This window comes from Phaethon aethereus, assembly GCF_964289735.1.
Source record: "Phaethon aethereus genome assembly, chromosome: Z".
NCBI classification, from domain to species: Eukaryota; Metazoa; Chordata; class Aves; order Phaethontiformes; family Phaethontidae; genus Phaethon; species Phaethon aethereus.
The window spans coordinates 22,035,746-22,060,940 of record NC_138577.1 but is presented as its reverse complement, the minus strand read 5'-3'; the positions used below and the strand labels follow the sequence as shown (position 1 = coordinate 22,060,940).

The 25,195-nt window shown below is 40.4% G+C and overlaps 1 protein-coding gene across 1 annotated transcript; it reads left to right on the top strand.

Moving 5' to 3' along the window:
- Positions 1 to 2,829: 2,829 nt before the first annotated feature.
- Positions 2,830 to 23,653, top strand: MIER3 (MIER family member 3; the record flags this gene model as incomplete). The annotated part of the gene is made up of 12 exons (XM_082012753.1): positions 2,830 to 2,848; positions 4,917 to 5,062; positions 6,873 to 7,007; positions 8,411 to 8,531; positions 10,723 to 10,808; positions 11,007 to 11,079; positions 13,605 to 13,756; positions 14,216 to 14,297; positions 20,688 to 20,779; positions 22,672 to 22,799; positions 22,968 to 23,113; positions 23,196 to 23,653. Exons 2-12 carry the CDS (start codon positions 4,964 to 4,966, stop codon positions 23,651 to 23,653), a joined length of 1,572 nt encoding a protein of 523 aa, XP_081868879.1. The 5' UTR covers positions 2,830 to 2,848; positions 4,917 to 4,963.
- Between the last annotated feature and the right edge of the window lie 1,542 nt (positions 23,654 to 25,195).

Here is a 25,195-nt window from a genome sequence, read left to right as displayed (position 1 = left end):
ACCCAGTAAGTTTTACTTTTTCCATTTTGCAGTTCCCTGTCCACAACAGAGCATTAGTTTGTTTTCCAGACTTCTTTCTGCAACTTACACAACAGCTCTGGAACACACCTCATGACCTGCTGTGGTAGAGTTATAAGTTCATACTATCTTATCAAAGTGGTCTGAATAATAAAAAACTCAGTTCTAAATCTGATAAGGGTTTAAGTAGCAAATTAACTATAGAAGATTCTTCTGTAAAATTGCACACAACTGAAAAACACAATCATGTTAAACAGTTGAAAGACTGAAGTAAAACTACTTCAGAAGTTAGGAAATAGCTACTGGCATCCAAATTGGGGAGAATTCCTATGAAGAAAACATATATTGTAGCAAATATGTACTTCCCTGAATTGGGGATTCTTCCTGCTGCATTTTCTATGCTATTTTGTCAATAAGATAAACAGACCTCTGTACATGTTACACATTCTGAGTTCATGAGAAGTTACTTTGCTTTACGTGAACTGACGTTTGAAGGGAACAGGGCTAGGAGCTGGGCTTGGTGTATCCAGAGGGAACAAAACTAGAAAAGGCTTAGGAGCATTGGTGGTTTATAATGGCATTACAGATCAGTTGAAGGTGGAAAGGACTTAAGGCTTCCTTCTTAAATTTTGAGTACATTATGCGTGCTCTGACATAGTCTACCTGTCTGTCGCTGGTCATTTTTGCCAGATAACTCCCTAATCTGTGTATACAACTTTGGAAAAAGGCAAAGACTCTTCAGGGATCAGAGGATAAGGTACTGCGGGAGCTGCTTGTGACTGTGACAGCTTTCCTAAAAAACATGGTTCTGCAAAGTTTTGGGATTTTTATGTTGTCAACATCTTACCCCAGGTACATCAAGGGCAGGTATGTCTACATCTTAGGCTGTTGCGGAGCCTAAGACCAGACTCAGCAGTGCAGCATGTGACACAAGTTAATTTACTCTGTTCCTCAGAGCAACAGGTCACAGCAGAATAAAGCAGTATACAGTTCCACCGCTTAAGTACCCAAATTAGCTTGGACTCTCATACACTGTCTGCAAACCCAACTTAGGACACATCCAAAGAAGCCATTCACTTCATGATACAGCCTTCAACCTCCTGAATTCCCCAGGTGGGGCACCACTGCACCTGGGCATTGCTGCTACCGCACACCGCCCCTCCAGCAGAGCAATATTCAGCATCGTTAAGTATGGCAAGCGCCGTTTTGGCCAGAAGCAGAAACACATGACTCCAAAATTAAAAGTACTGAGTCTTTATAGCCTAGGATGAAGAAATCAGGCTGAAAACAGCCCAATTCCCACTTCATGTGTACTGGGACAAAAAAATACCACTAAAAAATGGAATAGTTATTACTTGCATGTAAAACTCCTCAACTTTTAGATAGAAAAACCCACTGCAAAGTAAAATTCCACTTTTCTCTGTTTACGTGATGGCAGGCAACCAACGACAGGAAGGTTTGAAGGCTTTGACATTCATCGCCGGTGTAACTGCTGGCCCCCCTCCACACCAGCCCCTGGGAAGGGGCTCGGTACCGAGTGAAGCGCAGGTGACATGGCCGAGTACCGTTCCCGCCCGGCATCCCCGGCACCGACGCAGGACGGCAAGCCCCGGTAATCAAAGACCTGGGAGGTGTCCGAGTTACACGGGCTCCAGCCGGCCTCGGGGCCCCGGAGACAGTGCGTCAAGGGCCCCGCGGCGGACCGCCTCTGCCGGCCCGGGCTTTCCCGGGCGGGGCGGGTGGAGGGCGGTGGCTGGCGCCGCGCCCCTCCGGCCTGGGCTCGGCGGCGGGCGCCGAGCGCCCTCTCCGGGCGGGGCAGGGCCGGGGCGCGGCGAGCCGCGCTCGCTCGCCGGCCGGGGCGGGAGGACTCGGCGGTGCCGCCGGAGGTGGGGTCCCGGCGCTGCCCCTGCCCGGGCACCGCCTCCTCCGCCCCAGCCCGGTCCCGCCGGCCCCTCCGCTCCCTCCCCGGCCGGCTCCGGCTGGGACTCGGAGGCTGCCATTGGCTTAGCGGCCCCATCCGGGCACTCGGCGCAGCGCTGTTCCTCAGCCCGATCGTCCCAATATGGCGGAGGTGAGCGGGGAAAGCGGGCTGGGGCGCCGGGGTTCGGCCGGCTCCCCGCGGGGCGCCGCCGCCGGCCGGTCCCCCGCGCCCGCCTCGACATTCCCGTTAGGCGCCTTCGGGGCGGTCCGGCGGCGCGGAGGTGTTGGCCCGGCGGCGGAGCGGCCGGCGGAGTCGCCGGCGCCGGGGCAGCGGGAGCCTGCGCGACTAGGCCGCACGGCGGGCGCCGCGCAGCGCGGGTGCGGGGTTCGCAGCCCGCGGGCGGCCGACAGGCCGCGGCCGGGCGCGGAGGGGGGCGCGGCCGCTGCGCCGGGCCCCGGGGGGCGCGGGACGGGCCAACGGCGGCGCCGCCGCAGCGCAGGCGATAGAGAAACGCGCGGCGGGCGGGAGGAGGAGCGAGCCCCGGGCTGGGAACCCCGGTCCGGCCGCCTTGGCCGCTGCCTGCCTCTGTCATCTACCACCCGGCTGGGGCCGGAGGGAACGGGAGCGCCGGCCGGGCCGGGCGCGGCTCCTGGGGGTTTCTGCCAGTGGAGAAGGACAGAAGGGGAGCGAGCGAGGGATGGGAGAGGGTGAACGGGATGGAGCGGCCAACAAGGCGGGACGCAGGGGTCGCGGCCCACGGGGAGCGGCAGAAAGGGGGGCGGTGGGGGAAGGGGATAGCCCCGGGGGCGCAGGGGAGCATGAAGTGAAGACCCCTGCCAGCTGTAGGGAGCCCGCTCTCACCTTGGTCTCTCTTCTCCCCGCAGGCTTCCTTTGGGAGTTCGAGCCCAGGTTCGTCCTCACCTACCTCCTGGTCTGGCACCAGCACCTGTTCATCAACTCTCCTTTGTGCTCCTTCCCAAATTTATCCCCTCGTAGCTTTCCTAGTGCTTCATGTGCATGCAGTTAACTACCTGCCAGATTTTTAAGAGGAGGAGACGTGTGATGGGGGTCTTTCACTTAACTCCAGTTGCAGTTACTAATTGGCTGCTCCAAACCCAAAATGAAAACATAAGTTTTGTATTACTTTTATGCCAGCATGTCAGTAAAGCCATATAGCCTGGAGAGACTATATGGAGACTGCATTTCTTGTTGCTGATAACTACAGGCTTGTGTAAATTTTTGACTTCTTGATAATAACAGAAAATGTTTAAAATAATAATGATAAATAACTTTTAAGTCTTTACCTGCTGCTAAGCTTCTTTGGAATACTTTACACAAGCAAGCATAGTTAACATCAGCAGGTCTACTCTTGAAGAATTATTTGGGGCATATAACTGCCTTTTGCACTGGCTATTTGTCATCTTTTTTAACTAGTAATAATGAATTTTGCTGAGCTTGTATTTTTGAATATGATTTTAAATATTTTAAGTGGAATATTGAGCATTCAGAGCCACTGAGGAAGTAGGATGACTTTATCTAAAATCTGTGAGTGGAATAGAACTTCCACTTGAGTTACTCAAACATAAAATGAGTTAAAACAGTGATAAGAAGCAACACTCTTGAACACACATATATGTAAATAATATTAGATTAAGGCAGTTGATGCTTCCTTAAAACTGGATCAGGATGTGGTGGCCAACAGCAGGAGCATTCAACACCTAACATCATTATTGTAATTGGAGTAGTGTTAGCAGCTCTACTGAAAGTCCTATGAGACCATAATATGAATAGCATGTGAATAAAAAGCACTTCTGGCCTGCATGTTTCTCTGTGGTATGATATTATGAACTTTCACAGTATTGTCTTAAGCAACCTAAACGGACAAAGTTTACTTTAATTACCTGCATATAAGGAATGAACGCAGCATAATTGCTGAAAAATTAGATGCTTTCTCAGAAGTGTTAGTATATACTACTGTCTCTTTCAAGGCTGGAAGCAGTGCAAAGAGGGGTACAGCTTTACTTTTTTTGAAGAGGATTGAAAATTTGTAGCTATTTCCTTCAAAACTTCTGAAGCTGTAAGAAAGTGAACATTAAAGAACAAAACAACCCTGTAATTTGTGATTTTCATTGTAGAACGCTGACTTTGCGGTGCAGAGTATTTGCATCTTTAAAACTTGTTGAATCTAATGATAACCTTTCTAACAGATGACAAAATGCACTAAAAATAGTAGCAGTACTTTTTTATGACTTAGGAGTATCCTCCTGAGTAATGAGAAAGTGTCTGTTGGACCATAGAGCTGTCACAATGCACAATGGCATGTTAATTAATGTGATTCATTAGAAACATTCTGTTATTTCCAGTATATTCAATATTTTTTTAAACTCTGCTATGTTTATTCTTCCTTTCTAGATCAAGTGCTAAGAATTAATTCTAACAAAAGATCCATCTGTGAGGCTAAACTAATCTGAAGCAAGTCTCACTGTTTATTTTGCTGTTAGTAGGAAACTACTCCGTAACCTAAGTTAGCTGTTTGCCAGTGAAAAACTATGCTTGTTACCATATAAATCACTTGAATCATGAGTCTATAAATTGCAGTCTTTAAGCATGTGAAATCTTGCGACATGTGTGCTTTGTACCTTAATGATGACTTCAAGGATATTTTGGCCAATCTTTTATTCAGTAAAATATTAATTTGGGATTGTACTTTCTGAAGCTTTTCTTTAGTAGTTTAAGTACTTCTCCCAAATACTCTATACTACAAGAGAGAAAACTGCACTATTACATACAAATATGAAATGGGAAGGCCAGCTAGAACAGCTGAATTTGTCAAGTAGTTACGAATTTGTGCCAGTTACTCCCATTGAGAGTTCTGACCCTGTGTGTAAAAGAATTTATGCAACTATATATTTTTCTGTGATGTAATTTTATGTGTTGGAATAGGAAAAAAATTACTGAAACTAGGTTTATTTGATAGTTGGCTCTTTATCATCTGAGGATCATGACTTTGACCCATCTGCTGAAATGCTGGTACATGATTATGATGATGAGCGAACTCTTGAAGAGGAGGAAATGATGGAAGAAAGCAAAAATTTCAGCTCTGAAATTGAAGACTTAGAAAAGGTAAGAGTGACTCTCTCTCTCATAAATGTCCATACATGTTGTAACTTCCCTAGTGAAAAGAACGCTTAAACTGTTCTTAAGTTTCTATTGGAAAGAAAATCAGGTTTGGTTAGGGTATAGCAGTGCATCCTCACAAAAAGGCTGAACTTAGATTCTTGTCGTCCTTTCACTTTGGTAGGGAAATCACTGAAGCATGTTTTAGACTTCTATCATCTAATAACTTCTAAGATTTATAAGTTGAAACTATACATTTTGCATACTATTAAGTGACAGCTGGCTGTATTTCATTCTGTTGGTCAGGTTTTGATTTTCCAGTATGCAAACAAACAGTTCTGTTTTAGGCATGATGGATCACATTCATTTGCTATGTACATGGTAGTTCTATGTCTTAGTTTAATCAGTTTGGCATTCGGTGGGTGTGTAAAATGACCAGCATGCTCCTTGGCTTTCCCTATTCCATTTTGCACTCTTTAATTACATGTTTTTCCTATTTACACCTCTTGTTCATCTGTGGCAGTGCATCACCCATTTTAAATGCCTGCTGAATGCTGAACACCCACAAATTGATGCTGCTTGCATTACTGTTCGGTGACCCACTTACACCACTCAGCGTAACTGCAGATTTTGGTCAACAGAGTTCCATCAGAGTGTAATTTTTAGGATCAGATATGAGGCTGTGTTTTTGTAGTCCATGTAAAAACAAATTTTCTAAATGTGGAATTGACAGTTTTTATATTCCTGATTTTTTTTTTTTTTGTCCCTGCTACTTTTACAGCTATATTTTTGGTGATTATGAACTTGTAATAGTAAAGCAGCTTGCCAAGTGTGGTGGTTGAAGTGGAGTTGTTACTCCACAAACTTATCTTACTGCTTCTATAATAGAAGAAAGAAGAGCTGAGAGCCACTCATCTTAAACACTTTATTACTTTAGGTCCCGATCCTGGAAAGACTTGGACATGAGTTTATGTTTACCCATTGTGAAAAGTCTTTGCAGGACTAAGACCTTAGCTGGCTAAAGAAAACAAGTAATTTAATCAGTGTATGAGTTCAACAAGAAATTTTTAAAGGTAATATAACTTTCAAAGGTATCAATATTGGAAAATATTTTTAGTATTTTGATGACTTGAACCAGGTAACTAAAAAAATCTCCACTGTTCATTGTTTTATTAATTGTATTAGGATGCAAGTATGATGATACTTACTGAAATCACTTGATCAAAAGCTGTTGTAAAAAACAAGTTATAAATCAAGCCATTCTCTTGACTTTTGTCTTCTGTATCATTAGCTGTCTTTGTCCTATTACCTTCTCAACAGTCATTATAAAATACATTGTGCGTGAGATTGAGAGGAGGGCTTAAAGATTGCTGTATTGATTTGCTGTTGTGGGTTTTTGCACACTTGCAGCTGTAACTGTATAGGACTGAAGTGTTAAAGTTTTTCTGCATTTCTCTCTTGTATGGGAGTTGATAGTGTTTCTAGGATATCTTCTGTGTTGAAGAAATACAGGCAAATCATGCTGTGCAATATGAATTAGATAAGGAACAAATTTTTAATAATTACTTTCTAGTTTCATCCAGTGAACAGTTTTCTTCAATAGCTTGATGTGACTTCACTATATGCCAGGAGACATGGTTATGAACTATTTCAGTCCTGTGCCTGAAAATATTTTAAATCTTTAATCAAGATTCCTGCTTTTTTCTCTGTTTATTTTTTACTTTTGTTTTTCAAAATACGTCTGGTCCTTTTAGGCTTGAACTGTTTACAAGTATTTGGCAATATGCTGAAATGTTTGTAAATCCTCTTGTATTAGGAAGGAAACATGCCATTGGAAGATTTACTGGCATTCTATGGCTATGAACCCACGATTCCAGTTATTGCAGGTTCCAGTGCAGATAGCTCTCCAAGTGAACTTGCAGATGAACTTCCAGATATGACTCTAGACAAAGTAAGTCAGAAATGTTTTCCCTCCTGTGTTACAGTTTAAAGGCAGAAATCCTGTGACCTTAAATTATATTTCACTATGTTTTGATGTTACAAAATACATATCTTTGTTAATTTCAATATACAATATTATTCTGAATTCATTCAAGGATATTGAGGATCTTATTATAGTTATCACACTTACAAATGCATAGCAACTTTAGTGGCTCTATATTACTACAAATGATAAATGAATAAGTTAACAGTTCTTCTAAAACACATCCAAAGAACTTTAAATAGGTGGGGGTTTTTTTAATAGAAGTGTGATTTTTCAGTAATGTAGGCAATGTCCAGAAATAACAACTCTGGCTTCCAGCACACCTGTCAAGTATCAAAACGTGTGTGGATAACTTGAAAATGCACTCCTGAATGTTTTGGAATGTTGCTTTCAAATGCATATCATTTGGAAAGGTCTCAACTTTGGGGAGTGAGAGAGAGATTGTTTTATGTGTAGTAACTATATGTGTTGCATTGCTGATGTAAAAACGTGAAACATCAATTCTTGTGATGTGCAAGCTGACTTTGAATTCTAAGATTTTAATCTGACTTTTGGCTGTAAAGCATATGCAGCTAGTAGTTTGGATTATAAAGTCTATAAGTAGTAAGTATATGTCTGGGTTTTTTTTACTTTCTGTGAGTATGATGTAATGGTAAACTCCACAGAAAGTAGGATATAATGATGGCTCTGCACATCTGATTCTTATTAGGATTCACGAATGTGTTGAGGCTACAAAAATGTAGTCAGTTTGTTGCCTAATGCAGTTCTTTTCCTTCCTAACCTTTGCACAGAGGTGTTCAAACATGTCTGCTAGTGGAGGAAGTGTGCTTTTTCCTTCTTAATATCTTCTTTTAACCTACAGAAACATAATTTTTGTTGTATTTTGGGAAGATAACGTGTTATCTATTATCTATTACTGTCGTCTCAGCAAAAGTCTACAAAAGTGCCTGGCTGTTCTATTTTTTTCCCAGAGTTTAAGGGGTAACAGCCTTTTAAAGGTTCAGTATATCTGTGATGCAAAGAATGACAGGATTCTAAAGATCTAAGGCAGTTTCCACTGGCATTTTTCATTGGAAGAGTTGGAGGAACATCCGAGATTGGTGGTTGCAGAAATTACTTCTTGTACATTTATTTTAATAGAAGACAAAGGGGAAATAAGACCTTGTGTTCAAGTCTGAAATGAATGGTTGTATTTGTTCTTAGGAGGAGCAAAGTAGCTTTTCGATTAAGGGACTATAGTCTGCTAAATTTACTTATGGTAAAATAATTAATTTTAATTAATAAGACTTACAATTTGCTGAATCTAAGTGTTCACCAGTCTGTATTTTATAGTCAGTTTGAGGTTTTATTTTTTTATTTTAATGATACAGGAGGAAATCGCTAAAGACCTTTTGTCGGGTGATGATGAAGAAACACAGTCCTCTGCTGATGACTTGACACCATCAGTTACTTCACATGAGGCTACTGACTTCTTTCCTCGGCCATTAAGATGTAGGAAACCTAATTTTATAATAGTACTAAAAAGTCTTAGCATTATATATAGTTTCCTAGCTTAAAATACCAAAATTGCAGAGTAGTACTGACTTTACTGGGAATTGAGAAACAGTGTTTTGCAGGATGTTGTACATGAATGTTGGCTTTGGTTGGCATTACTGATTACCTAAAAGATGTATGTTTGGTACTGTGCTTAAGGCACAAGTAAAATTAATTTCTCTACAAATACAATAACTTCATCGTTAATAGTTAATACGGTATTATGGAACACCCTTTATGATTTTCAATATGTTCGTGAATTACATGAATATGTAACCTATTCCTTTAAATTAGTGTTTCTTTACTGAAATTTTTGCTGCTGCTTTTAAGCCAGTGAGTGACTCCTCTGTACAGCCTGTGGATGTGGACTGGAATGTGGTTTCTTTATGATTATTTCCCTTTACACATTCAACACTTTTCCATAGGACTTCATAGGGTGAGCCAAAGTGGTTCTATATGGTATGGGGCCTGTATGCATGACCACCAAAATTTCACTACCCGTGGAGCTATTATGGGAGAGATCTGAGAACCAGTCGTTCAGCTTTCCAACCTGGATGAGATACTCCTCATTGCCTGTTGCAGCTCATTTGTTCACTGTTATACTAGAGTTAGAGCAATGTGGAGGCTTTTTATCGCAGTTTTATTTTGGCAAGTATCTTACGATCTTCCTGGAGGATTTTATTCCTCTAGACAAGAGGAATGATAAACGAGATGTGCTGCCTCAGCATCAGCATTGCCATCAACAATCATAGCCCTTTGCATGCTGCTTATTGTGTAATAAATAGAAGACATTTGTATTGAAAGAGAGATACAAAAGCCTTAAAAATCATAGGGTCCTTTTTTAAGTTAAACAAACCCCAAACTTGCGAGCACTTAAACATTCCTCATGGAGTGTTAATGAATATGACACTGAAGGTGTGGCAGCTTTATAGAAAAAATTATTAGCCCCTCATTTTACTGAAGATTGAGAAACAGTCATCTCTGTTTTCAGCTGTCATGGTTTACTATCAGGATGTTGCTTTCTGTATTAGAACTTTTGGCTGGACATTTTAAAATTGAATATCCACCATTTCAAGAAGGGAGATGTCAGCTCTCTGTGCTGTTGGCAGTTTTCATCTTTTTTTCTAATCTCTGTCAATTTCTCAGATACTAAGATAACATTAAGTTTTACGGTAAATGTGTAATATATAATCTAAGCTTTTATTAAATTTGCATTAATTGGAAAAAATAATTGCCTGTGATTATCCAGGCATGTTGTTATTTCATGCATTCAGGTTAACTTCTTGCTTGCTACTTCTAACAATAAAGGGAGATAGACTGGTGGTTGGAGTAATGACGACAGAAGAAGAACCTTAGTCCATGCAGTCGTGGATAGTGTTTGTGATGTTCATGATTCTGTTCAGTTGCAGTGAAATTGCAACCCTGTCTATGAGCATGTTGCTGAAGTTTGAGAATATAGAATACAAAATACAGAATATCAGAGCTGGAGATTCCATTCTGCTGGGGTTTATACATACATTAGATACTGTACAGCTATAAAAATAGAATTACTTCAGAACATAGTACCACAGTATTCTGGATTCTAAAATATGAGTTCTTAAGCAGTCTTTTGCTGTCTTTTGCTTATTCCGTTGTGTTTCTCTGTCCTGCATCTTCATTCCATGCTGAGGCAGCCTTGTTTAAAGGAATGTTTTGAATACCCATTAAAACTTCTGATGAAAGTTTTAAAACCTACTACTTACTTAGTAGGTAATAAAGACACGCCTTCAGCTTTACTTTCTTTGTGATTAACCTGAGGCTAAGCCATAAACCTGGAAGTTTTCTGTTTTTCTCATACCTTTTCTGTAAGGTATAAACCTTTATTGAGAAAATTGATGAAGAAAAATTATCTCATGTCCTTTTGACTGTTAGAAATGTAGTAGATTGTCTCAGTTGCAGTGATAATGAATCTTTCAGTTCTGCAGGATAGGATACAAGTACCAATGCCTTCTGACTTCATGCTAATTTGATAGAAATGTAGATCAACAGACTCATGATAAGTGTCTCCCAGAATAAAAGCAGGTGCTTCTTTCAAAAGTAAAGGATATCTTGTTTTATATTTGAACTGAAAATCCTTCCTAGCTAAAAATAAACTTCTTTGTGTCTGAAGCAAACACTACGTGCGATGGAGATAAGGAATCAGATGGTGAAGATGTAGAGGCAGACAATGGCAATTCATCTGAAGATTTGAGAAAGGTAATAATTATGTCTTTTAAAAAGTTTAAAAAAACTTTACTCTTAAGAAAATATGCATTAAGATTTATAGTACTTATCTAAAATAGTACCTTAATTCTGGAATTCTCTGCCAAATGCCAGGTTAATGGCATTTTTAACGCTCCATACACTAAATATTAAGGTAGTACCTTTCTCTTTTCATTTTTGTTACATCTTCAGGAAATTATGGTTGGTTCACAGTACCAGGCTGAAATTCCACCTTACCTTGGCAGATACAGTGGTGATGAAAAGGGTAAGTTCTTCTGACTGTTTTACTTTTATGTTTACACATAGCAGTTGATGGTAAAATGTTATTTAAATTTGTAAAATAAATTCAATGGCTTAGTTAAAGTCTCAGACACCTTAAAAAAAAAAGGCAATAGAAAACTGAAGTAACACAACCACATAATTATATCTCAGAAATGTGATTCTTCAAATTTGAGAGGATGTTCTCAAGAAAATATCGGTGGGTGGATTACAGTGTTAATGCTGAAGTATCTAGTAATACTAGGAGGTGACAAGCTGTGGGTCAAGATGGAAATAATTTCATCAGGGTATCATAAGTGGGCTATGAGCATGTAACTTAGCTTAACACTGAAGATCATCAAAACAGTTTTTTTCTTTGCTTGTTTTTGGGCAAGCACAACAGTGTGGGTTACAAAACGGATATGGAAGACAAAGCAATAAACTATTTTAAAATTCCATAGCATGAGTAGAAGATGTAGATCCTGATACACTGTCTTTTAAAGAATATGATATTTTAAGTATGATGTTATTCCAGTGTAGATTTAGATTAAAAACTGCTAGAGTAGAAAAAAGAACTTAAATAGAGTTTGTTTTGTGTCTTCAGAAACCTTCACTATGAGAAATCTTCACTATGAGAAAAGTGTAGCACATATAGCTGTGGAATTCAGAAAGCAAATAATGGAAGAAATCTCCTCATGGGTGGAGCAGCTGCAAAATTAAGGAACAGTTGGGGGGATATGTTAATAAGTGAAGGGGATTCAGTTTTCTTCTGTAAATTTTCAATATTCTGTAAGTTGCTTGTGTTCAAACTGTAACATTTCATGGGACTGTTATTCTAGTGATGTATATCAAGTCTGTTCGCCATTACTTTTTTCCAAGAATGATTCATTGCAATAAAGAAGAATGTTTGGTATAGGTGCAGCTGGAAGCATTAGCAAGTGAACATCTCTTTGTGTTGCTTAAGAGACTTGGGAAGTCTTCTACTTTCTAAGATTGAAGCATGATGCTTATGGGTTGTAAGAAATGGAGGAGTAAGAACCAGATTTATCTGGATAGTCCTTTTACTACTTACACATCTTGACTTCTCCTCAGCCAGTAACTAGAGAAGTGCCAATAACCAGAGGATGACCAGGAAGGGGTTAATCTGACAACTTGCTCTGGAATGAGGTGGTGCTAGAGAGAACCAGTGAGAGTCTTGTCTGCTGGCATGGCCAAGAGCAAAGAAGTAGCTTCCAGATCAGAAAGCCCAAGGAGCTCCTCTTGAGATTATCAGTCATGGAGTCCAACAAGAAGTGCTGGGTTGTCTAGATTGATACAGGAGGTTGAAGCAGAGCAGCAGCAAGTGCTCAGAGAGGTTGGACCTGGCTGTCGGGGTGGAGGATTCTGTGAAAACCTCTTGCTGTACCCCCTGAAGAGCTTGTGATAGCAAACAGGGACTTATATTTCTGCTATGTAGTCCCAGCTATCAGAATTGTGCTAGAGGACAGTTCTGTTCTTCTATAAACCTTAGACTTGTAACATGTCTATTTGAAAGTTTTCCATGTTCTTAAGCCATAACAGAACTTTTAGAGGAGATGTAATTTTATTCCTCACCTTAGCTTAATGCTGTTTCCTCCTTACTTACCTCTCTGCAGTTTTATGAGAGATCTGAGAATCCTAACCTCTTCTACTGTAACAGTGATTATGCTCGTGTGTTTGAATGGAATAACTCTCTAATTTTTTATTGCCGAGAGTTTAGGAAACATTATGTGCCATGTTAATCACATCTGTTGATAAGAGTAAAGGATTTATAGTTTAATCTAGAATTGAAACATGCACAGACTGACAAAGGTTCAGGCCAACTCGCATATTTCTAGTATATTGTCTTTCAAATAAGACATGCGTACATTATTGCGGTGTACTACGCAGGAGGACTGTACATCCTGATTGCTTGTAAAGTGTGCAACGTACAAGTTCTTAACAGTGTTCAGTTGTTAGTGAATGGAAAAACAAATTACCACACTGAGACCTAGATTTCTACTCCGTTAAGTAATTTTTGGCAAATTTTAGTGGAAAATGACCCATTAGCCACCTTCTCTTCTGTTTTCTTGACACGTAATATTAGAAATATTAAAGTAATATCCTACACTCTTCTACTGTAAACTATAGTTTATTTTTTGAAAACAGCTGCATAAAACTTGAATGGTTTATATACTTGAATTTGTTTATGTGAAGATTATGAATACATATGCATAATTTGACTTGAATCATCTAGCTGTCAACAAGCTGCTCCTCTGTAAATACTCTTTTGTCTCAAGAGTTCAGTCCCTTATCTCATCCTCAAGGAACCTGAATCTCTTCACCGTGTCACACTGCAGAGTCTGTCTCTTAACTGGGGCTTTTGGGGAAAAAGTGAGCTGCAATTTAGAAGTGGCATGATGGTGCTTGATTTGATTACTTCTGTGTTCCTGTTCTTTGTCTTTGTGAAATAGCTTTTAATGTTACAGCCTTAAAAATGTCACACCTGGCATTAATGGATTTCTGTTTTAACAGCCTATGAAAATGAAGACCATTTACTTTGGAAACCTGATGTGATCTCAGAAAGTAAAGTTAAAGAATACCTTTTTGAAACCTCCTTAAGAACAGGAAATGAAAAAATGATTAGCAGAATTCCTGAAGGACTACATACACGGGACAATGAACAAGTATGTTTTGTATCCTGTTCATTTGTGACACATTGCTTTGTAATTAACATGTATTCTCTTTCTCTGCCTTCTGTTATAAAGGCAGAAGTACTACATTTCTTATTTTTTTTTAATTAGGTATTATTGGGGTCAGGACCTTATTTGTAATTTTGAGCACATGCTTAAAGTACAAGTATTTTAATGTTACAGTGTTGTGATCTGTAATGTTTCTGATTGCCATGCTGTTGACAAATCCAGTCTTTTTAATAATTGCATACAGTGTTTTATATTTTCTTAATTCAACCTTGCCTCATCTTTTGGATGGTTTTGCTTTTGGTTGTTATTTTTAAATTTTCCTCATGTATAAAGATAAATCGTCTTTTTTTACATTAGATACGCTCGCTGAAAGACGAGTTTTAAAGGTCTAGATTGGGTATTTGCAAACTTTGCCTATTTCTAAAGACTTTTTCTATTTTATAGGCACTGTATGAACTTCTTAAAAGTAGCCATAATGTTAAAGAAGCAATTGAGAGGTACTGCTCAAATGGAAAGGCATCTCAGGGTAAGAAAAAGTACCTTTTTTTTCAGAAATGTGTGTTTGAAAAAAAATAAAGTTGTGTAGAAAAACCTGGAGTAAGAATCAGATTGATGAGCACATCCCTCTCCGTGATGTCTTTAGCACAGATTAGGTACAGTCTGACTGTTGGCCAGTTGGAAATTCCTGCTAGGGAAGTTTGCAGCTTGGGTAAAGGTTGGGGAATCAGCTTATCACCTTCCCTTCTTTTCCTCCATTGTAGGAGGAGCAATGTTCCTCCTCCTGCTCTTGTAACAATGGCACAGACTGAGGAGAATGGTGGAGGAGCAGTGATTTTGCTCCCATGAGGCAGTTCTCACCCACATTACAGTATCTTTTTGAGATCATGATCATTATACCAAAAGCAGGAGAACATAGCTGGCTATGCAAATAAGCCCCACTCTCTTCCTCACTGTGCCACTTGTGCTATGGCAACCCTAAACTGGTTATACCGTATAGTTCCACAGGTCTTTAGTAGAGCGTGGAGAGCTTTGCTTGAGTTCGAAGTGGAAAACAACCTTCCATCTTGTTTGTTCTTAACTTTATTAGTCTTTTAAATGAAAATCAGAGTTCATAATTTAGCAAAGACAGTTCTTTGTCCTGCATTTTAACATATGTGTTGCATAAAGCAGGAACGGAGTATGAGCCCTGGTGTAAGTTGATGTTTTGGCAGATATTCCCTACTCAGAACTGGATCCAAAGGGAACTTGAGTGTTTACAAGTTAGGTGCTGTGAAAGCTACATATCAAAGGGAGAGCTGAAGGGCACAATAAGGACCGTCAGAGCAGTGTTTCAGAAAGCTCATGTACAAGAAGAGATTTTGTAGACCTAAACAATAAGGAGGTATTAGTTGCAGGGTTGTATCCTAAATCCCACACCTCTCTAGGATTTAGATTCTTGTTTTGGGATTGAAAAATACTTCTGCCCATTTGTGGTTCAGAGCCCAAAATTCTGTCCTAAGGACTAGTACTCACACTGCCCTCCCCTGCCCCAAGTCAGATGTGACTTATTATACCCTCTTTAAGGGTGAGAATACCGTCAATGCCTGTCTCTTAGAGTAACCATTATGCTATGATCTATTCTACCCACAAGTTCAGTGCTATTCTCAAGATGAGAATTAAAAATCCACCACTCCCAACATAATTTCTTAACAGTGAGACTTTACATGGGGATCTTTTCTTCTCTTTGAAGCTTGAGAACTCTGCAGTAAGGAGTGCAAAATTAATGGGGTGAGAAAGGAAGAAAACAGCCTTGCAGTGGAATGATTATCAACTTCATCTGGGAGCAGAAAGGTTTTGGTTCCAGTGTTTGCTTCCAGAAATGTTTTGAAATGGAGGGGGGCGGGGTGTCCCCCTTGACTTTAAATGTCAGCTGAATGGAAACTTTTTCTATCACCATTATGAATGTAAGATGCCTGAAGTGTCCCATCTTAATTATATATAGACCGAAAGCCATAATCAAGTTAGGAAAGCAACAATATTTGAGACAAAACTGATCTATTCAAATAGTTGGAGCTACTTTGTTTTAAAAGTCTTAGTCTTTTTTTAGTGATTTTTATGTTGTAGTTGTTTGTGAAACTAAAATTCAGTTTTAGAAACTGCAGGTTTTATCTTAAAAAAAAGAGAAGAGATTTGCAATTCCTCCTTAAGAAGTCTGAAAGGGTTGTTTGTGGGACGTTTAGAAACAGATGGTTGGTTGGTTTGTTCCGGATTCCCTGAAAACTTGTTTTTCAAAAGCCTGGATCCCACTAAGTATACTCCCATTCAGTTTGCCCAAGGTATGCCTAGCACTAAGACTTGCCTCGACTGTTCGTTATGCCTTTCCAGGGGTCCACTACCTCACCAGGGGGTTTATGAGTCTGGGGAAAGTGTCAGGGCTTCTGGGGAGTCTGTCTTGCCAGATCTATCTGCTGTCTGCATAAGCTTGGCATTGCCCTTCATACCACCCCAGTTCTCAACTATAATTTACAATGCCATGCATCAAGTCTGCCCAGGTCAGGATGGGTTGGAGGCAGGGCATCCTGATTCTCCTTCAGTGTGATGTTCTTAATTTTGTCTTATTTCATCCCTTTTTGCAATGAGGTACAATTTTAAAACAGCCAGGGCTGCCCTTACTAGTGGTTTCATGGCTTTGGGGTCTACAGGGGCAGAGATAGGGTAATCACCAAGTGCACCTCTCTCATTCATAGCCTGAAGGCAGGCTGCATTTGTAACAGCAGTAAAAAGTTCACATAATGATCTTACTGATACAGCACTGGGTTCCCCTCCATCCCTATGCCTCCTGCCCAGTATGCAACTCGGTGGGTAATAAGATGGTGGTTCAGTGTTAGGGGATGCTCCCTCGTTCTGGAACACTCCTGGTCCCCAAAAGCCACCTGGCTCGAACATAGTACAATCTCTTCCAGTTAAGGAGGCATGCCAGAGATACTCACTCTTGCTTTCCCCAGGCTTCTGCCCACATTTTCTGTGCAGATTGGCCAGTTGAAGGGGATCCCATGCGGTGGTCTTTATTTCTCCAGTTGCCCCCTTGAGGTCTGGCACATCCCTCAGTTTTAATAGTAAGGGGCTATCTTAAATTCTAATTCATCCAATTCACTGTCATCGCTCAGTTCTTCATTGGGGTCCTCCCAAAAATCTCCGTCCCAATCATCTGGCAAAATGATAAGCTTATGAATTTTTACAGGATCTGGGGGGGGTTGGGGCCCAAATTATCACGTCTAGTTTATCCTCTATCTTCCTGTGTTATTCTTTTTCCTCTCCCAGTTGTTTAAGCAGTTGGTCTATTTGCAGAGGTAACAGCATTTCTTGTCACTTTCTTTGTTCAACCTCATCTTGTAACATTCTCATTTGTCTCATTTCTTGTTCTTCACATTCCTTATACTGATAATGCAGTTCCTAAATACCTCAACATCTTGTATATTATTACCACCTTCTCTTTACTATCTTTCATTTTCCCTCTTACAACGTTCAGCTGTTCTTCTATCTTATTCCAGTTATCCTGCTTCTCTTGCACCCAAACATCTGAAAATTTCAGTGAAGAGTTAACTCTGTGCCTCTGTAAGTAGTCAGTGATTGAAGCCACTGTCCTGCCGACTACCCCAATTTTTGTTGCAGGTGAATTATAAAGAAAAGTCACTATGGGGTTAACTAAAAGGTTTTATTAATTCTTAAATGATCAAATTATAATTAATCAATTATTTGTAATTAAAATGTAATTAAGTAATAATTGAATAGTAATTAAACAGTGATTTAACAACAATTTAACAATAATTAATAATTAGGCAGTGGTCAAACACTCTACTACTTCACAGAATCACTAAGATTGGAAAGGACCTTCAAGATCATCAAAGTCCAACCATCTACCCAACATGACCATGCCCCCTAAACCATGTCCTGAAGTGCCACATCCACACGTTTTTGAATACTTCCAGAAATGGTGACTCCACCACCTCCCTGGGCAGCCTGTTCCAATGCCTGACCACCCTCTCAGTAAAGAAATTTTTCCTAATATCCAATCTAAACCTCCCCTGGCGCAACTTGAGGCCATTTCCTCTCATCCTATTGCTAGTTACTTGGGAGAAGAGACCAACACCCATGTCACCACAACCCCCTTTCAGGTAGTTGTAGAGAGCAATAAGGTCTCCCCTCAGCCTCCTCTTCTCCAGACTGAACAACCCCAGTTCCCTCAGCCGCTCCTCATAAGACTTGTGCTCCAGACCCCTCACCAGCTTCGTTGCCCTTCTTTGGAAGGGCACTTACTAGGCTTATAATAATTAAGATGTGGCTTGATATATATACGTCACTAGCATACAACATACTTTTAGGCTTAATGTAAGATGTCACTTACCTTGTTAACAGCCATCAGATGCTGGGTAACGGGTGTCTCAGCCTGAAGGGTAACCTTGAGAGGTGTTGTCTGTTCAAGAGGAGATCACCTCTGCGCAGCCTGCTGCTGTACCGGAGAGCTCAGTGGGCTCGGGGGTGGCTACAGATACCTATAGTATAAAGTGACCAACTCGTCCTCTCCTTTTGTGTACATGTAGTCTGCAGACATGGCAGTTTTAGTTTTATCTAGTCTTTGAACCAGCTCAGGCTGATTGGCTGGTTCTGTTAGTTCCTGATAAGAGATGGCCTAGACTCCCTCATTCCTGAGAAGATACAGCTAGCACAGTTGTCATGGTTTGCACAGCAGGGCTGATGTCACTTGGGACTTCTTGTCCATGATGCCTGAATCAAAGTACTGCTCACTCGGTGAGAGTGGGGGCAACCATCGAAACAGGTTGTTCCTTCCTCTTTTTTCCAAGAACCACTGTTCTTTGTATCCTATGTGAGAAGAAATATTCAGAAAAAATACCTCACTTATACCTTGGTGATGTTACCTCTCTTCCCACACCTCTTGAGGGGATGGCCTTCAAGACGAGGACTGGGGGAGCGAAGTCCCTCCCACTGTAAGAGAAGATTAGGTTTGAAGCCACCTGAGGAACCTGAACATACACAAGTCTATGGGACCTGATGAGATGCATCTTGGAGTCCTCAGGGTCTTGGCTGATGCAGTTGCCAAGCCACTCTCCATGATATATGAAAAGTCCTGGCAGTCAGGCAAAATCCTTGGTGGCTGAAAAAAGGGAAACATTGCACCCATCTTTAAAAAAAGGTTGCAAGGAGGACCTTGGGAACTACCAACCTGTCAGCCTCCCTCTGTGCCTGGGAAGATCATGGAGCAGATCCTCCTAGAAGCTATGCTAAGGCACATGGAGGACAGGGAGGAGATTCAAGACATCCAGCATGACTTCACCAAGGGCAAGTCCTGCCTGACCAACCTGGTGGCCTTCTATGATGGAGTGACCACATCAGTGGACAAGGGGCGAGCTACCAATGTCATCTCCCTGGATGTCTTTCTGTAAGGCCTTTGACATGGTCCCCCACAACTTCCTTCTTTCTAAATTGGAGAGATATGGACTTGATGGATGTGCTGTTGGGTGGATGGGGAATTGGTTGGATGGTCACATCCAGAGGGTAGTAGTCAATGGCTCAGTTTCCAGACGGAGATGGGTTACAAGTGGTGTCCCTCAGGGGTCTGTACTGGGACCAGTACTCTTTAATATCTTCATCAGGGACCAGTACTCTTTAATATCTTCATCAATGATGTAGACAGTAGGATCGAGTGCACCCACAGGAAGTTTGCAGATGACACCAACCTGAGTGATGTGGCTGACATTCCTGGAGGACAGGATGCCATCCAGAGGGACCTGGACAAGCTTGAGGACTGGGCCTGTGTAAACCTCATGAGGTTCAACAAGGCCAAGTGCAGGGTCCTGCACCTGGGTCAGGGCAGCCCCCAGTATCAAACAGGCTGGGGGGTGAAGGGATTGAGAGCAGCCCTGCCCAGAAGGACTTGGGGGTACTGGTGGATGAAAAGCTGGACATGAGCCAGCAATGTGCACTTGCAGCCCAGAAAGCCAACAGTACCCTGGGCTGCATCCAAAGCAGCGTGGCCAGCAGGTTGAGGGAGGTGATTCTGCCCCTCTACTCCGCTCTGCTGAGACCCCACTTGGAGTCCTGGGTCCAGCTCTGGAGCCCTCAGCACAGGAGGGACATGGACCTGTTGGAGCGGGTCCAGAGGAGAGCCACAAAAATGATCAGAGGGATGGAACACCTCTCCTATGAGGACAGGCTGAGAGAGTTGGGGTTGTTCAGCCTGGAGAAGGGAAGGCTCCGGGAAGACCTTCTTGCAGCCTTCCAGTACTTAAAGGGGGGCAACAAGAAAGAGGGGGACAGACTTTTTAGGAGGGCCTGTTGCGATAGGACAAGGGGTAATGGTTTTAAAGTAAAAGAGGGTAGATTTAGACTAGATCGAAGGAAGAAATTTTTCACGATGAGTGTGGTGAAACACGGGCACAAGTTGCCCAGAGAGGTGGTTAGATGCCCCATCCCTGGAAACATTCCAGGTCAGGTTGGACGGGGCTCTGAGCAACCTGATCTAGGTTGAGGATGTCCCTGCTCATTGCAGGGGATTTGGACTAGATGACCTTAAAAGGTACCTTTTAACTCAAAGATGCTATGATTCTATGTTACCAAACCTTGGAGTTTTTTATGACAAACTTATTAAGAAGTAATAAATCGAATCTTTTTGATTTCCTTTGCTCTCAGGGATAAAAGATTTCAGAAATCAAACTCTTTTATTTTGTAAAGGAGAATGTTGGATTTCAGGTAGGATATCAGTACAGTAGAGGAAAGAACATGGATCTAAATAACTGAGGTATTGTTTTATTTAGAATGCATTTGGATATTCATCCAGTAGCAACAAATATTTTATTCTTTGTAAAAGGTTAGTGAGTGAAGTGAAGTTTATCATGCTACTTTTGTAATTGTCTAGAAGAGATGACAGCATGGACAGAAGAAGAATGCAGAAGCTTTGAACATGCACTTCTGATTTATGGAAAAGACTTTCATCTCATACAGAAAAACAAGGTTAGTATTTTACAGTTAAATTCAAGAATTGGTAGATGACACAATGCTGAAAATCTGTAGAAGCAATAAATTTGTAAGAAGCCATGCAGAAGAGTGAAAGAAGAGCCAACCTATTAAAAAACAGCTTGGCATTTTGTGCCATTTTTTCCTCAGATATCATTAGAAAAGCTAGGCATTGCAAGGTGAGTCAGTGTATTCTCTCTGAAATTGACTTATGTTGACATTACTTCCATTTATGCATTTATATTATAATTTAGTTTAAATGTGTGCCTCTCCTAGAAGTACGGTATTTCCATACCGTAGCTGTGGGAGGGGAAATGCAGCTTTACTTAACTTACTTTTCATCAGGAAGGTGTAAGTTTACAGAAACAGGCTTAGCTCTTTGTGTGTTCAGAAAGTGTAGTCATCCATCAGTACTCTGTTTTCTGACCAGTGAAGGAGTTCTAATCTTGATCTGACTGCTTCTCATTGATGACTCTGTGCCTGAAGAACAGGGATTTTTTTTTTTTTTTAATCAAAAAGCAGCAGTTGACAATATGGATGTTTTCAGATTTTTTGTGTATCTCCTTTATGCTGTGATACCACTTCGAAGGTTTTTTTCTTTTAAGAGTCTGGTGTTTCTGTTGTATTGCCTGTAAAAGCTACAGGGTTGTGGTTGCTGGTCAACAACAGCCCACTAGTCCTGCTCAATACCTATTTTAACCTGTCCTAAATAGGGTGATTCAGGTTTTAAATGGACCTCACCAATAAACAGTAATTCATCAGAGATGCAAAAAAATAATTTAAAAATATTTTTTCCAACATGCAACAAAGTACGTGGGTTGATGTATCTGTGACTATGGACCAGAATTTGTTGAAGAAATCCACTGTTTTTTTTCCCAAGCAGGTAAAATGCCAGAAAGTTTAGGGAAGGTTCTGGGACCCAGCATAAGCTGATGTCACTTGTATATGGAAAGTATCAGCTAGACAAGATTTAGTGCATGGAGATATTTAGAAAATTACAGTCCTTACCACTGTACTGCAGAGCGTTGTTAACTGTGACTTCATATACTAGCATGTGGACATCTGTTCAATTCCTCCCCTGCCTGGTATGTTTGTGTCTAAACTAGCAAGGTTTACTGCTACATCCAAGGCATTTTTGATTTGCCTCTGATGTTTCTGTAAGTTTGATTAAGCTCAAGTGTAGTTTACTGCCAGACTATAGTTTACTGCCAGACGGTATCTGGATAGAGTTGTATATTCTAGTTATAAAACTAGAACTGTGGGCTGATGATGAAGTGAAATGTTTCTGCATCTAAAAATAGATATAGTTTATGAAAACATAGGTAGAAGTAATGACTTTTTCTCCAAGAATCTGACTTCACATAGCAACGTCCATTTTGGGGGAAGAGACAAACAATTAACATAGATCAAAATGAGTCTTTTGAGTCCTTTATATCTCCTCAACAAGACTACAATTTTATTTTTCTGTTTAAGCATTTATTGTTGTGATTATCTGTTGTCAAAGCCTCCACAGTTCTGGACTTTTCCAAAAGGAATAAGTACCTAAAGTCTTTTCTGCTTCACTTCTTAGGTCATTGATTTGCTCAACTTTTTCCATCTTAAGAGAGTCTATTATAGTTTTAAAAATCGTTTTCTATAATTTATATATATAAATACTTCAGATGTAGATACAGTTTCAATCTAGTTTTAAAAAAGCCAATAATGCATATAGTAGGGCAATTGTAATCCTTACTTGAAAGTCTAAGATCTCTTTGAAGTCTCCTAATTTAATTGGTTTGTTCCAGATACTGGAACAATAAAACTAACAATATTGCACGAATGGGAATTGGGGAGGTGACAAAACATAAGCCTTTGCATTAATCTTGTCAATTCTTCCTGCCTCCTTTTAGGTAAGAACCAGAACAGTTGCTGAGTGTGTGGCTTTCTATTACATGTGGAAAAAGTCAGAACGTTACGATTACTTTGCTCAGCAAACAAGATTTGGAAAGAAGAGATATAACCATCATCCAGGAGTTACGTAAGTAAAACGTTATTGGAATATGTTTTCTGTTGCAAATCGTAAATGTAGAAGATTTTTTTTTCCCTTGTCATTGCAGTGTAATGCTGCAGTGGCTATAGCAACTGAAATTAAATCCATCACCTGTTTCTGGTTAAATAATACATTATGGATGCAATATTCTTCTAGGGACTATATGGATCGTTTGGTAGACGAAGCAGAAGCCCTTGGTGGAGCAGTGCATTCTTCAGCCTTAACATCTAATAGCCGAACAGAAACCATTCCTGATCAACAGCTGAGCATTCTGAACTCTATCACTGCCAATGAGTTGACAGGTAAATCAAGGAAAAAAAAATCGTTTTGTTGTAACTGTGCAAACAACTACTTAATTTGCATTTACGTTCATCTTTTTTCCAGCATTGACAAATAGTGTAGCTACAGTCTGCCACACTTCAGATGTGAACTGCCTGGATGACGCCTTTCCTCCTATGGACAGCTTACCCCGAGCACCAGTTAATCATGTGCCTGTTGGAACAGAAGAATTGCTTAACTTGCCTAGCAATGGTGAAAGTGATTGTTTTAATTTATTTGAGACTGGCTTTTATCATTCAGAGCTAAATCCAATGAACATGTGCAGTGAGGAGACAGAAAGACCTGCGAAGAGATTGAAAATGGGAATTGCTGTCCCAGAATCTTTCATGAATGATGTCTCTGTAAATAACCTTGGTGTGGACTTTGAGAACCACACACACCATATTACCAGTGCCAAAATGGCTGTTTCAGTGGCTGACTTCAGCAGTCTATCTGCAAATGAGACAAATGGTTTTATCAGTACCCACACTCTGCACCAACATGCTGCCCTTCACTCAGAATGACTGTGGAAAACTAAATAAACAGTGGGTACTTTATGCAGTAGTAGTAAACTTGATGAGAGCTATCAAGTTTGCTTAGTCTTTCACTGGAAGTTTGAACTTTATGACATCAGTGATGTCTTTGTATGTATAGAACTATATCTTGATTTATCAAGAGTAATTTCTTTTTTCAGTCCATAAATGTGGAAATGTCATAGGATGTTCGGCAGAGTTTGGGACTAAGAGAACTCTGTGGTGCAGCTTTAAGCTCTGCTTCAGTTTTTTTTTTTAAGCCTGTAGACGGAGGCCACCATTTCAAAACCAGCACACAAGGTCTGAACAGATTGAAGTGGCTTTTTAGTCTAAGTTACTTTTGCCGTCACGGATGCAGTGGAATAACAATGTTTACAGGTACCGATCCTGATCCCTGCTCAATGTAGCATTTTAATTTTTTTTTCATATAAAGGCAGGGGTGGGTTTCTTTAATTTAAACTGCACAAACATACAAGGATGTTTTTTAAATGGAACCTTCTCTCATGTGATACTAAACCAGAGCTCTTCAGTTTACAAAATAGCAAGTTCATCTTGGAGGAAGCTAGCAAAAGGGACTTAACATGAGTAAAGTGTGAAGACCTACATTTCGATGCTGTTACAAAATTTAGGCCATGGCTACCTTACACAGAAGTAATCATGCTGCCATAGGTGTCTGTGTACTTTAAACCTACTTACTGGCTTGAACAGATGCGTGTTAGGCTATACTGTATTGGGAGGGGTTTTGTCCACAACTTTGAAGAGTAATGTAATTGTGTACCTTAACTTTCCTAAGGCAGCTGATGTTGTATAAAGCTACAGTCTGCACAGCTTAGGATCTCCCACTACACAAACAGTCTACATTTGGAAGACATCTTAAATTGTTTGGAGCGCTGCAGTTCAAAGTGTTACAATTTTGAGGGGCTATCCAGTTTATATAGAAAAATTAGAACCTTGAAGTATGTATTTGAAAGTTATTCTTCAGTGTGGATTGCATTTATTTGTTTTGGCGAGTCATTGGCTCAAAAATGGCACTTCGCTACCTTGGTCAAGTAGGAAAGGATGAGTAAAAATGTTTCCCATAAAAGCAACTATTTAACTTAAGTAATTGTTTTTTTCCTTTGAATATATGAGTGCAATTTAGCCATCCAAGAAATTTGTCTTGCAAACGTTTGGTGCAATTCTTGCAGGAGAGTCAAACCAAACATAGTATTGGCTTGTAACGTGTTGTAGCATACGACTTGCGAGGTTTTTTTAATGAGAATCTGAACCTTACTTCAATAGGATTACCCCTTTCCCTCCATGCTTTTTCTTTGCACTGTTTGTATTACAAATTTAATTGCCACTGAATCGTTTTCATTATTCAAGTGATTAAGTTTGCATTGTTGATATTTGTAATAGTTGCTTCAAGGTTATGCTGAGTAATTAGAAAGTAGAGACTTTAATATTTGAAAGGGAGGAGGGTATTTATTATGCATACTGTGAACTGCATTGATATCCCAAGTTTTGGATGCAGCGTATGGGGTTTTCTGGCAG